The sequence below is a fragment of the Salarias fasciatus genome, chromosome 19 (genome assembly GCF_902148845.1).
Source record: "Salarias fasciatus chromosome 19, fSalaFa1.1, whole genome shotgun sequence".
Taxonomy (NCBI): Eukaryota; Metazoa; Chordata; class Actinopteri; order Blenniiformes; family Blenniidae; genus Salarias; species Salarias fasciatus.
In genome coordinates this window covers 10,598,556-10,612,594 of record NC_043763.1, presented here as the reverse complement: position 1 = coordinate 10,612,594, position 14,039 = coordinate 10,598,556, and the positions used below count along the sequence as shown (strand labels likewise).

General features: G+C 44.2%; 1 protein-coding gene across 2 annotated transcripts in view; it reads left to right on the top strand.

Annotated features, from left to right (window-relative positions):
* Positions 1-14,039, top strand: part of slc25a21 (solute carrier family 25 member 21) — a 91,860-nt gene that overhangs the window by 38,285 nt on the left and 39,536 nt on the right. Inside the window, exon 1 of one of the 2 annotated variants that reach the window (XM_030117409.1) lies at positions 11,062-11,145. The exons of the other annotated variant lie outside the window; for it this stretch is intronic. Within the exon in view, the coding sequence (XP_029973269.1) occupies positions 11,121-11,145 (25 nt within the window). The 5' untranslated portion in view covers positions 11,062-11,120. Of the gene's footprint in view, positions 1-11,061; positions 11,146-14,039 lie in introns of those variants that run through there. 2 annotated transcript variants of the gene reach the window in all.

The following is a 14,039-nucleotide window of genomic DNA, read 5'->3' as shown; positions in this document are numbered from 1 at the left end:
AAACGCTCTCTCAAAGTACCACCTTTTTCCTCTGTGCACTGCAGAAAAAAAGAAAAAAAAGAAAAGAGAGCACCACAACTTCATCTTGCACTGAATGCTGAAATCAAACTCTTAATAAAGTAAAATAGATTTTTCATGGTTGAAAAAAAAAATTCATTAAAGAAGTTTAAAAAATGATCAAGGCCAGTGGATGTTGTGGGTTTCTCCAAATACTTGCTAAATAATACAACTTGCTCTAAGAAAACATCCTGGATATGTGTATTTTTGTAAAAAAATATAAAAACTTCGAAAATAAGTATTTTAAAATGTATGCTTTTTTTTAACCAGATTTCCAACCTTCTGTATATCCCTCACATGAAAATAAATGGTCCAATTTTTTTTTTTTTTTTAATTAGCTACTTACTGCTTCTATGTTAATATTTCTATTGCTCCCCTTCTACCGCCTCCTCTCTCTCCCCCCCCTCCTTTCTCTGCAGCTCTCGGTCTCTCTCTGCAGGGTTGAGTTAGGCATAAGCGAATAATTAGGTAATTGCCCCCTTGATTGAGCTCAATAGGAAACATTTCAATTAGGCTAAAACTGCGCAAGGAGGAAGTAGGCTCTTACAAAGGGAAACATTCCTTGTCATGCAACTGTCAGCCCCCGAGCCCACACCACGAGCCAGGATTAACTGGATACTAGAGGAGGAAACGCTGGGGAAGAGGGAGGCTGCTCTGAAAAAGCCAAGGGAGAAAAAAAAAAAAAAAAAAAAGAAACGCTGGGGGATTGGGAAACGGTGGGGGCTTGACACTGGAGAAAGAAAGTAAAGGGTGCAGAGGGTTGGGCCTTTAATGCGGGAGGTAGTGGGGGGGGGGGAGTCAGGGAGACAGCAAGAAATGATTGCGGCAATTACGGCTATATTTAAACACGCCTTTGCTCTGATATGATTTTCCTGGTGATCCCTTGTCCAGATAAGAAGGAGACCTCTCTGCTTGCCCAGCCGCCTGTTACAAATTACAACCTCCCAGCCATGGAACAGACACAGTTCCTGAGTGAGAGGAGGGGGGGAGACAGAGGAGAGCCGGGAGAAAGTCTGATAGGCGAGGAGAACAACTCAATACCTTCGAGAGAGAGAGAGAGCGGCCGAAATAAGGCAAGCAGAATATGGAAAGCAAAGATTCAATCTGAATAAGTCGACAAGCAGAATTGAATTTCTTGCAGATTTGGAGGGGATTGTTAAGGATATAGATATGTATTTTTTTTTTTAATTATTATTCAGAAAGAAAACTCCTCCACAGATGTGCACGTGTGCAGCAGTGACAGTCGGTCTGAGGCGGAGCGGCCCGCCCGCCCTTCTGTCATCACGTTCACCTTTGCCGCCCCCATGCACGGGCCATGAAATTGAGGAGCTGGGCGCTGACCTCTAATAGAATACGGGTGCCTGTAGGTGTTTTATGTAGGTGTTAATGGATAGTGTGTGGCTGTCTATGCGGACAGGTGTTAACATGCAGAGACGGAGGAGCCGGCGCCCGTATCTGTCAGTGGGAGCAGCACTGTCCTGTGAAACTGCGCTGAATGGAGCTGAGCGAGTGTGTCTGTGCACGGACGTTTAAGGGTGTAAATATTTTCATTTATAAGTAGATTTGTCTGTGTATACAGCTTAATTTGTGTTTGAATATCTGCATTCATTTGCATTTGTGACCATTTCTGTAGTGTGTATGGTAAAAAAAAAAAAATCTGTGTGTGTGTGTCTGTGTGTGTGTGTGTATGCTTGTGTGCGTGTGTGAGAAGAGGCTTTGGCTTGAGCTCTTTATCCACGTCCCTTTGGGACCGTGTGTGGTTAGGAGAGTAAACGGTGGTTCACGTTAATACGTTTCCTGTGTCTGGGCCACCATACCTGTGTGGCTCAACTCGACACACACATACACACACACACACTTACTGCACAGCAGAACGGCTCGTACTAATTTTAAGGAAAAAAAAAATTAATAAACACAGGAAGTAATTTTATGTTTTCAGTTTTGTTTTCATGCATGAAATCATGCGTTGTGAATCTGTCTGAGGATTACTCTGCACAGAATTGTCAGCCTGCTTCTTTCACTTTGCTTCACAGTGTTTTGCGGTGATGTGTTTAAATTCTTGAAGTTTCTTCATAAATTACAGGAAAAGCTGTTTTTACGTCTTTCAAGCTTTCAGATTTGAAGCCAGGAGTAATGTGTCCTTGAATTCTGGTTCAATAAATGTCAAAATGTCAGAAAATATTCAGAAAATATTCAAACAAACCCATAGCAGTTTCCCAGAAAGTGAGTTCTGATGTGGCAAGATTTTTCTAAATACATTTTTGTATTGACTGGTACATTTTTTTTAAAATTAACATCTTTTCCCTGCCGTTTTATTCTGTTATTTACCTTTAACAAAGAAGTATTATTGTAATTTTTGGCAGGAAGTAGCCAGGCTTCCAGGATTTGTTTTCAGTAATTATTCCAATATATCAAATTAAAAGCAACTGTATTGTTTCAGTGTTTCTCATTGCTTACTCCTTGAAATCTGTATAAATGTCTATTGTTGTAACATAATTTCTCAGTACTCGATAACTTAACTTTCACCTCTCTCTTTTGCATCGCATTCTCCCCACTAAATAGCTAACCTGACGGCCGCCAGAAGACCACCGCCCTCACGGTGGCCCAGACAGCAGCCGCTGTTATGACAGCTCCCAGCGCTGTCTTGATTTAGCCAAGGCAGGACACACACATCCGCAGTTATAATTCAGTAATTTGTGTTTGTGCTTTCTGTGACAATTGTGACAAATGACTGGCCCGGAGTGAAACGCTTACCTGCCCCCACCCCGTACCCCCCACCCCCTCCCCTGTTTCCTGCTCGGCCCGACGCATGCTTACACTGCTCAGGTGTGTGCTCGGAGGGCTTGCGTGCTGAGCATGAATAGGCCAGCTGACAAGAGAAATGATTACACAGGCATGTTTATTTTAAATGTGATTTTTTTTTTTTTTTTTTTTTTTAATTGATGAATCATATCAACTCTGCAAGCCTGTGTGATCACGGTTTGAAGAAAAAAAAAAGTGGGTGTCATGTTTGCTTTGGTGTTTTTTTTCTTCTCACGGTGCAACAAGTCCCAATAGGGCTTTCTGTGCACATAGTTTGTGTCCTTGTCAGCAAACCGTTGCTCTGCCCTTGTCGGAACACACGCGCCCGTTCTTCGGGCGGCAATCATTGCGTCAAGCCGGCCTCCTCATCTACATTTTCCGGGGCATTTTTCATCGTAAGCGCGTTCTGTCATCAATATTTGCGGGAGGGAATTGAGGGTTCGCGTCGCGATCTTCAAGCAGAACACGGAACCTATTATGGAAGCCAGGCAGCAACAGGAGGAATTCTGGTAATGTTTTACCCGCAAAATGAGTTCCATTCCCTTGGAAGTCCTGTGCAGAGTTAGGGATATAATACTCATATGGAGTAGTTTATGAGGATTAAGAGGTTTTATTTAGTCTATGGGGCCAACGGGCCTCCTCTATGCAACCCTCCTCCATCACATCCTGGTCTATCCCTGCCGCTGGGTCGATGACCAATGGGAGCGCGGAGCCCCGAGTCTGTCGAAGTGAAGCCTTTCAGTGGTGTCTGACTTGGCCTGGCGCTGTGTGCCAGCCGCTCTGTTCTCCACCCGCCTGAGAGCCGGCGGGCCTGAGCTTTAACACCTGTGGCAGGTGGACTCGTGTGGTTTTTGGGTCCGCTCATGACGCCTGGCCTCTTTCCAACTCCTTTATGAAATTTTGGGTCACACTTTTATTGATCAAAGAAGCTTTGTGACACACTGGGCAGAACATAACAAGGTGCTCTATGTGCTTTTTGTGCTACTAAAGGGATTTGAAGAGGGTTTTTTTTTTTTTCTTCTTCTTTTTTCCTGCTTTCAGTTCACTGATATACATTTGTATGCATGTGTGCTTTGGAGTGTGCGTGTGTGGCTTCCCTCCATCTTTTTCCCAGAAGGAAAAGTCTCATGTTCGCTCACTAACTCGTCCTGGTAGAGGGTCAATTGCAACCAGTTGGCCGCCGGTCTTGTCCAAAGTAAACATTTGGAGAGAGGCGACTGTACAGGCAGGTACCTGGGGGCTCTGTGTGTTCCTCACTTTAGCTTTTCCCCTTCCTCCCTCCTTCTCTCTCCACTTCTCCAGCTCGATGCTTATTCGCGCACAGCGGTGGGCCACACTTCCCTGAGGGCTAGACGTTGCCAGATTAGCTAGCTTTGGACCCCTGTCAACTGACCCGCTGGTCCGTGAGATGGTCCGCCTCTTGAGACGAGCTTTCAAGAGTCTCCGTTCTTGGCCCTGTTGGTCTGGCTCGTTTGAAAAGCGCTTGAAGATCAGAGGCAGCGACAAGCCAGCCCAGGTCTTTTTGGATATGTATATACATGAACAGCAAACACAAAGCACATCTCGCTCGTGGTTTCCAAGCTATCAGAAGTATGGTTTTCATTTAGTGCTGTGTGTGCCAGGCAGCTACGTGCGCTCATGTCCAGACAGGCGAGGGAAGGTCTGCTGCAGATTTGCCGTGGTGTGTCTGAGGTCCGCAGGTCGGACTGCCGCTCTGCAGCTCGCAGCCTTTTTGAGCCTGATGGCAGGCGACTCCTTTAACTGGGGCTGGGGAGCAGTCTGCACAGCTCAATTTTGCCCACATTAATCAAACTCACATTTCCTCACATCAGCGTGTGTGCCTATCAGCGGGGTTAGCTTGTTAGCATAATGAATTCAGGTGATTTTGCACAGACTAGGCCACAGTCTGCGAGAACAGGGTTTGTTAGAAAATTAATTTTTCGCCTTTTTTTTTTTTCCATTTGTCTGGCTCATTCAGAGTTTTGAACCTGTTTAAAGAAATGTTTAAAATTAATGCATTTGAACGAAAGAATAAAATTGTTACACCCCTTTTTAATAAATTCCATGAAAACTCAGACCACAATTGAGTGTCGGAACATTTCCCTCCCTTCCTTTACAGCTCCTGTTGGTCACTTCTGCATAAGACATCAAAATGTATCATTTCATGGAGAGTTTAAGTCAAAATGGCCATTTGTGTGTGCGGTGAGTTATTTCTTTTCAGGCAGACTTCCTCTCGGTCCGAGTGAGGCGGCGGCGGCGATGGTGGGGGTGGGGGGGGCTGCATAGGGTCAGCAAGGAAAGAGGGGGAGGTGGGGTGGGGGGGTGGCTGTCTGAGAGAGTGAAAGTATGCAGTCCGACAGTGGGAGAGACCTTTGCTTCGCCGTTCATTCATGCAGGTGCTTATAATTTGCAGCGTGTGATTAATCATTGTTGTGTTTGGGGGTGACGTCTTGTTTAATGGATCTGTCCATCTCCCTTCTTCCACTGTTCCGGGGAGGTAGATGCTAACTTGCGTGCGTGGTGTTATATATCATGGACAGACACGTACGCACACGATCGCACTCAGAATTTACTTTCTAAGACGGTCTTTCAACTGTATTGCTTGTCCTCCAGTCAAATCGTCTTGCTTAGGTGTGTGAAGTAGCCAAATGCAACATGTGTGTGTGTGAGCCCACCAGCTGCCATCACACAGAGGCGGTGGTGTTTTCCTCGTGTGTTTGCTTTGGGTGGAGGGCAAGCGAGCTGGTCAGCGTGGCTGTAAATCAGAGTCTTCCTGATGGAACCCTGATGGACAGGAACCTAATCTGTCCCCCGTGTGTCATTACGCTCAACCTCCCAGATAGCTCCGAATCCTGCTGCTCCTCTCATCTCTCCCAGGCCTCAACACACACATACACACACACACATACCTTGGTCCGCGGCGATCCAGCTCGGGCAGCCTTCTGGAAACCAGAGACAGTAACAGAGACACACATGTTGAACATAAACCGGTCGGGCCAGTGTCAAGAGTTCATCGTCGGCATCTGTCATAGCAAAGCCGATGCCCAAAAAGCGCTCGCTACTCTCGCACCGCAACGCCTCGCTCTTGCTTGAAATGTACACAGGCCGTGCAACTACTGTCGCCAAACTGGCTTCGGTGATGGCTAAACATAAGCAAACTGATGGATCCTTTTAGGACATGTTAGGATCCGTCCCAGGGCCCAGCTGGCTCCTGCGCAACAGGCCTCACACATTGTGGGAAGCCCGAGCCAAGGTGTCATCTGTTCGTTTTATGAACCTTCACGTTTCCAAATCCAAAAGAAAATACTGTATTTCCATTTGACATGAAAATAAAAATGATCCCTGAAATTTGAAATGGCATGTTTCCTTTATTTTTTTTCTGAAGATTTAACTACTTAACTTTTAAACTAAATAGCATAAAACCTCAAATATGCTCCATAGACTGTTGTATCAGGGTTTTGAAATTTAGTTGAACAGCAATATTAAAATAATGTAAAGTATATAAGCTGTTGGTGCAACTCAAAACCCTTTTGATTTTACTCGTTGCGTTGCTGTGTGACTTTCCTCCTTTTCAAAAACAAGAAAAAACAAAGATCTGGCTCTGATTCATAATTCTCCGCTGACAGTCTGGAGCCATTTCAATTTTTCTGACAAATAGCAGGATAAAAGCGACCGCCATATCCGTGCACGGTTCAACTGGAGCTTGTCCAACGAGGAGAGCTTGACCTCTCAATTACAGGATGATGGAGCTATTCCTTCTTTTGCGTGTTGCTGAATTTCATTAACAAATTGGCGTCCGCACATGTGAAATTAAGTCGGAGCAGCTTTGGATTGTAGCATACAACCTTTTGCTCTTATTTGTAGCTGTTTTGCGGGCTTCTGATCAACTTCCTCTTGCGTTTAGTTTCTGGAAAGTGCTTTATTATCGTCAGGCCGTCTCTCCCAAGAGCTCAGCCTAAGTGTGTGACCTTTCGCTCCGCCTGCAATAAGTTTCGCACAAAGCCTGAAACCAAAGAAGCTCGGCTCTAATGCGATGCCTTCATGAGACAAAACGTGGCTCTGCTCCATTGACAATGAATCTGGGACTTATGTACTTAAAGACTGTTTGCTTGACCTCTCTCGGCATCACCTCGGACACTGAGTCACAGAAAGCCGGTCCGTCATTCAGCGCCAGTGGAGCAGCTCCAGCATTTGTCTCTTTAAAGACAACATATAAAGAGCTCAGAGTCGCATTTCCAGCTTGACTGACATGAGATCATGTGTGGAGCTATGACTTAAATGTTTAGAATCGCGGGGAAAATGTCATATTCGCTTAGCTGTTTGGTTGATTTCTCTAATTTGACCTTTTTTTCTGCACTTTTATCCATAAGTGGAACAGTTTGTGTCTCTCCAAGCCTCTTTGCATCTGTTCCCCTGTCTCCACATCTTCACTCTGTTTGTATATGATTTAGCGAGCACCGATATGCTGGAGGAAAGACATGTATTGTGATTGAGCCTCCTCGCATGGCTTCCCCGACGGTGGGTGAGCGACGTGGCACAGGGCCATCCGCCAAAACAAAAGCCGTTAGAGATGCCTTGTCTCACAGCGAGCCATTAAGCCTCGCGTACCCGCCTGTGACAATTTATTACCCCCAATTCAAATAACGTTGATAAATCATAGCCATAACACAAAGCTGTGCTGCTGATTGCTAAATTATTGCATGCGACCGCCGCAGTATGTAACATAATCACAAGCCTCTCATCAGGCTCAAACCGCCGGCGTGCATCTGGAGCCGCGCTCAGCGATGTTTGGGAAAGGCACAAAGCGAGCTTACTAACAATGCGCGTGAAGCCGGTGTCGCGCAGCTTTACTTCGCACTCGCCCTTTACACTTTAAAGGGGACAAGAGAGCTCTGTTCGTCTGAACGCGATCAACCTCCTCCCACTTTTTTTTTGAAGTGTTGGAACATATTTTGACTGTTTAAGCAGTGATGGCTGAGTGCATTTACACTTTGGTAATGGCTTCCTGCCTTTAACTCTCCCGGCTTAGGACAAGAGGGAGCTATGTGGGCACTTCCCTTTTTGCTACCGCCGCAGGTTCGGCCCCTGCTACTACGCTGCAGCCTCGCATCTCTTCTCCTTCACCCGCCATCAGAAAGGACGGACCACCCCGGGAGCTCGTTCACCGTCTCCGTTACTGTATCGCTCCTACAATGGGAAGTTTGTGGACCAAAAGATGGTATCACTCCTCAGGAATGTCCGCTGGTTTTTCAGTCGCTGCATCATTTGAATTTATCAACCTTGCAGCCTTTTTTTTCTGGACCCGCAAAGGCTGTATGTTTGGAGAAATGTCCCTACCATGGCGCATCCTTAAATGTCAGCCAAACCGGGTGTTCCTCCAGGTGGCACGAGGCCTGCGCCCGCAGAGACATCTCTGCTCTGGCCCCATTTCTGACCTTAAGCTAAATTCTGAGCTGCTGAGTTACAAGTTGGTTTGCACACGGCGGCCTTTTCTGGCTTTAAATGTCTCCCGGCAGCTTGCTGTTATGACATACAGGTGCTTTTTCTTTTTTATTAAGATGAGTCAGCGGCCTTCGGCCCGAGTGTCCATCCAGCAGCTTGTAATGGGAGGGGGGGGCTTCAGCCTATCCATATAGACACAGGGTGTTAACAACTAATTAAAGAATTTACTGCCTCACTAAAACTCCATTATTGCTGTTCCCTCCCAATTATTGGCTCTATTATCAGCTTTTATGGACTCAGGTGAGCTTCCGGAGAAAGTCGTGCTTGTTTTGGCCGAGCGGTCAGTTCGGTTTAAAAAGAAAACAAAACCATAAAGTGTTAGTCACTAAACGGAGTGGCTGGAGTGGGTTCCTCTAAAGGGGAAGGCATTTTCTGAAATGACACAGTTGTGTGATGGATCATTTGCATACCCATTTTTCTAGTTAGGTGGAATATGCTTCTCCAGCTGCTTCCTCTCTCTCTCTCAGGCAGACAGCCATCTTTTGTGTGGCTCCAACATGTGCTTTCCATCGCTCCCTCTGTCTCACCTCTTTGTGAATTAATCAATCTCCGTCTCTCCTCCGTCCACTAGGTGACAGTAACGACTCAGCTCTCCCCCCTGTGGGATTTGGATGATAGGATGGAGGTGTAATCTTTGTTTACACAAGGTGAATCTGCTGAAGACTAGAGGAGGGCGTAGTCGGAGGGTGGGTGTGTTTGCAGCTCCTGTGATGTGACGGACACGTGGTGATGTGGTTAATGACGATGGTGTAAGTCCACTTACGATACACGTTTACAACTCTGCTTCACTTCACTCAGCAGCGCATGAAAACCCACCATGAAGGTCATTTATTGAGCTCTGCACAGTTTCAGAGAAAACCTGCACAGATTTCATGTTGTATCCTTGAACTTGCACTTAGAGGTGATTTATTTTTAACTCTGAGTGTGTTCTGTTTTTCCCCCTGTACTTTTACTATCCAGCCAACCTCATGGTTCTAAACTTAACCTTGTAGTTCTTACAAATAGCAATCTGATGCATCTTGTGCCAAATCTAATAGTACAAGATTCAAGAAAATTTGAACAAGAGCAACCCAACATTTCAACCAATTACTGCGAGTCAAGGCAGTTTGTATTTAGAAATGATGTGATATTAACCTTATTATTCTTTAAAAGTCAGGTTTTGTTCACCCTGCAACTTACAGATTCAATTCCTATTATTATATCAAAGATTATTTATAGAATCTAATAATTTTATACTTGTATTAAAACTAAAAGGTGCCAAGTATATTTTAAAACTTTAATTGCATTATGATTCTCAGTAAAAACCTACATCTTATGAAATGTAAAATTTTTAATAAAGCTATATATTTCATGGCTTCACAGAGCAAGATAAAAAAACAATCACAGAGTTGTAAAGAATAATATTTAAATAATTTCAGTTTACATGCAATAAATCAAAAACATATCAGAGCTGCCCTGTTGGAATTGAAGCATGGGATGATGACGGTCAAGATCTGTTGTCGCCTCTTGAAGCATTTATTTTATGTGTAAACATAAAACAATTAATGAATTACAAAAATATTTTTGCTGAGATTCTAAGCATTTTAATATTTCCCTTCTATTCATAATAATTTAGCGTCACAGTACTACAATTTAAAATCAATGTGAGAAAATTACAGATACAGAAGTTCTCCTGTTTCTGACGGTCTTTCTGAATGACAAGATCGTTTCTTAGAGAGTCATTATTCTTGGATTTGGTTTGCGTTGAGGAAATGAGTCTTGCCCGTCTGAGCTGGGCTGGGCTCTGCAGCAGTGGTCGGTGGTTGATGAGTATGGTGCAGCCACTCTGTAATACTCGCTAATCCTTTAATTAGAGTGACTGCAGAAGGACTGGCAGAGACCAGCCAACATCAATTTGTTAACACTTTCTGTGTTCAGTTACTTCCACACACGACTCTGCTGATAGTTTTAGGAGATGCACATGCCAACTTCTCCACAGCCCGAGGATCCTCGGTTTCCACCCGACCTTGGAGGCCTTGCAGTGCCCTACTCTATATAAAACGATATCGCAGATAAATGGATGGACGTTGAGTTTATCAGTATTATTAAGAGGAAGATCTCTGAAATTAGTTTGCATGTCTACCTATAAGTGCTTTGAAGAGAAAAACAACCACATTTGTGTGTCTACTCAGTGAAGAGTCGGACTTAAATAAAAAGTAAGTACTCTCACCCCACAACTGCTTACAAATCACGTCAAAAAGCAACAATGCCTTCACTCCTTGATTTGTATTTTTAGTAACAGTACGTGATGGAGGGCAGTTGTTTAATGCAGTAATTATGTAGCATGCGCAAACTAGAACGCAACCACAAAACAATGTCTTTGGGCTGTGATAAAGTGCATCAAACTGGTTTGGCCACAAGTGCAAGCACGCTCCAGCTCAGACAGCCAGTGAGTGAGTTGTTATTCTGAAAGACACACACACACACACACACACACGCACATGCACGCGCACAGAGAGCGAGTCCTTTTAGAGCCACACCTGTTTGGTATGTAGAAACTTAATGAAATATAAACTGTGTGGATAACGGCAGGAATAATTCTGGCCTATATGGGCTTTATAATAGATACATTTTTTCAAAACACTTTGAACTACATCAACCGAACGTTCAGTCGGAGCCAAAAATAGAGCGTCCTATTGTAGCTGTGATAAATGAAAGCAGCTTATGCCAGCAGACAAGAAGCATTCATGCTGAATTTTTAGGCGGGGTTTGGACCAAAGATGTTGGTGGAAACCTTGCAGACAGGTGAGTTCAGGTAAAGTACACAAAGAGGCTGTGACACCCGGGGTCAGATCATTTAGCACAGCTGTCAGGCGAAAGCATTTTGGTCGTCAGTCTTGTTGATGTTGTTTGCTTTAGGGAATTTTATGGCCTTTAGTTTATGATTAAGTAAGTGTAAAAATGTTAGTTATGCTTTTTTGATTTTGTGCTTTATTTGGCTCTAAATATGTGAAGTCGTATGTGACGTATTTTCATCTCGCTTATGTTTGCAAAGGCCTGTTGCACTTTCATGCTAACGCTACATAGCTAATAACGAAGCAGCTCGCTCTGCTTCTGCACCGTTGTGAACCGGCCTCCGTGTTGTTGTATCGGTTACTCTGCAATTAGAAACAGGAGCCAGATTCTGTTTGAGGATGTTTTCTTTGTCATTTGTACACTTTGTACACCATTCCACCTTTTTGGGCCAGATTTTGCTTGCAGGCTGCACAATTATTGACCTTGTGGCTCACTCATGGCTCAGCCTCCACATATTAGTAACCTCAGATTTAAATGGAACAATGCTTGGAGCTCAAACCCCCTGGAGGGGTTTATGTAGGGCTCTGACTGGGAGAGATGCGCTTCTCGCTCTGCATCCTTTGTTGGAGGATTAAAAAGTTTATTTAGAGGGTTACAGGTGTCCTGCAGGAGTTGGAGGAAATTTGTTTAAAAAGCGAACCTCATAAATGAAATCGGTCCGAGATGACACAGAGCACTTCCTCTCAAACATCAGTTACACCAAGTTTTGCATCCCCTTTTCTTCTCCCCCTGATTCCCTCTTCCGCCTCCCTGGTGAAGCTATTTGCATCGGATGGTGGCGCTGAGGGAAACGAATGTCACCGCAGGTGTCAAGGAGGCAGTGACAGTAATGGAGGACGCCGGCTCTGACAGCGCCGACGTCTGACATCTAACAACTGGCATCAGTCATTAGCCTGTCAGCGCAGGCAGCTCAGTTGACCCAGTCTACTACACACGCACACACACGCACACACACTCACACACACACACACACACACACACACAGACACCTTCGCACTTCTGTCGGTATCACAGGGTTCATCTCAAGTTTGACAGACAGGGACATTCCCCAGGTCTCCCTGAGCATAGCCAGTGGGGGAAAATGTGCCACAACTTCCAAGATAAATGCAAAGTGAAGCGAGCACACCCACTGAAAGCTCAATATATCATTTAGAATTGGGATATATTCGTCGAAAATAGGTATGACTAATCTGGACTGTTTGTCTGTGCACATTCTCAGTCATGCAGGTCACGTTTTGACCAACGTGTTATTAAAAGCATTGAGACTTCTGGGTAGGAAGTCTTCATTGGATTTAAATTAAAGTTATAGCTGTTCAGCAAAATAAATATGTGATTGTGATCAATAAGTTACTGCAAATCCATGTTTTTGTTACTGTTTGAATTGAAATGACCAATAATGTGTATGGATGGATGGGATATTCATGCTAGCTCCATTCAGAAATCACCACTGGGATCTCGAACCGGGTACTTGTTGCTGTGAGGTAGAAGTGCTGACCAACACACCACTGTGCACATCAGATTCAACTTAAAATATAAAATAGATTTGAAATCAGCTGCTTTGTGTTATGGATTTATTTAAATCTACATGCAGCTTTGATTCAGCCCCTCCGTTCTATAATAACTGCGTTTCCTCCGTGTCCGTGGGAGCGATAGCAGCGGCTCAGGATGTGTGTGCCTCTGGCCGGGGGCCCTCCGCCGTCGCTGGAGATGGGCCCGCTTGTTTTTCTAAGCACCCTTTGAGCTTTTTCAAGTGGAGAATTAGACGGCGTTTAGGGAGTTAACCGGGTGGCTTCTGCACTCCCACAACAGGAAGCCGATCGGTGATATCTGTGATTAATAGCTCTCGCTTTCTGTTTCTCGCTCCCCCCTCTCGCTGCGTCTTCTTGCTCCAGATGTCCTAATCCCCCTGTTTTCTCCAACTCGTGGTACATATATTCCTCTGCAGTGTTGTTGTATAAAAATGGTTTATACTCTATTTCAGTTTTAATGTGATCAATTTGTAATTGTAACGCAGGCTGTTTTCTTTAAAAACACCTTCAGTTCCAAGGCTGTATTTCAGCTCAGCGGTGCGCCTCTCTGGGTAGTAACTATAGTTTATTAACCCGGCCCAGGCAAGTCGGCCCCACGTTACTTGGGCACTGACATGTTACATTCTTCATTAATTTTTTTTCTCTTGATTTGCGAATAATTTGCAAATTTATTACCAGCCTAACATAAACCTACATGATGAATGTCCCAGAAAAATGTAGTGTGTGGAGCAGCTCATTTCCTGGGGGGAGACGGAGAGGAGCAGGGAAAACGCGGGGATAATTTCCCCCGCATGATTTGTTTCAACATATATTTTTTGAGAAAAAGCAGAAATATTAATTATTTAAAAAAAAAAAAAAAAAAAAGTTTTGTGAGTGTAATAGGGTTAAAATCACACCACACACCTTTAGAAAACAGACCAACAGTTATCACATTTGCAGACTATTTAAAAATAAATTTATTTTTCATGAAAACATCAAACTGATACCAGAAGAGTTCTACTTTTTGTCTCATAACATTGAATCAACCAAAACTGTCCTCTTGGTGAGGGTCTCCTTCCTCTGCTCTGTGAACGCCTGGCGTCTTGTCTGCAGGACGTACTGAAGAACGACATGCGAAAACTTGATCCTTGCAATAAAATGAATGAAAATCATTTCTGATTCATCTCCAACTCATCGGTTGTTGAAACTGTGCGTCTCCACCTGTGCATTTTTTTTTTATTTATTTTTTTTTAATTTGCTGAATCACTGATTGCCATGCATTCCTCCTCCTGTCCGCCTCAGTTCTCTCTGAACTCTAAAAGAACCTCGAATGAA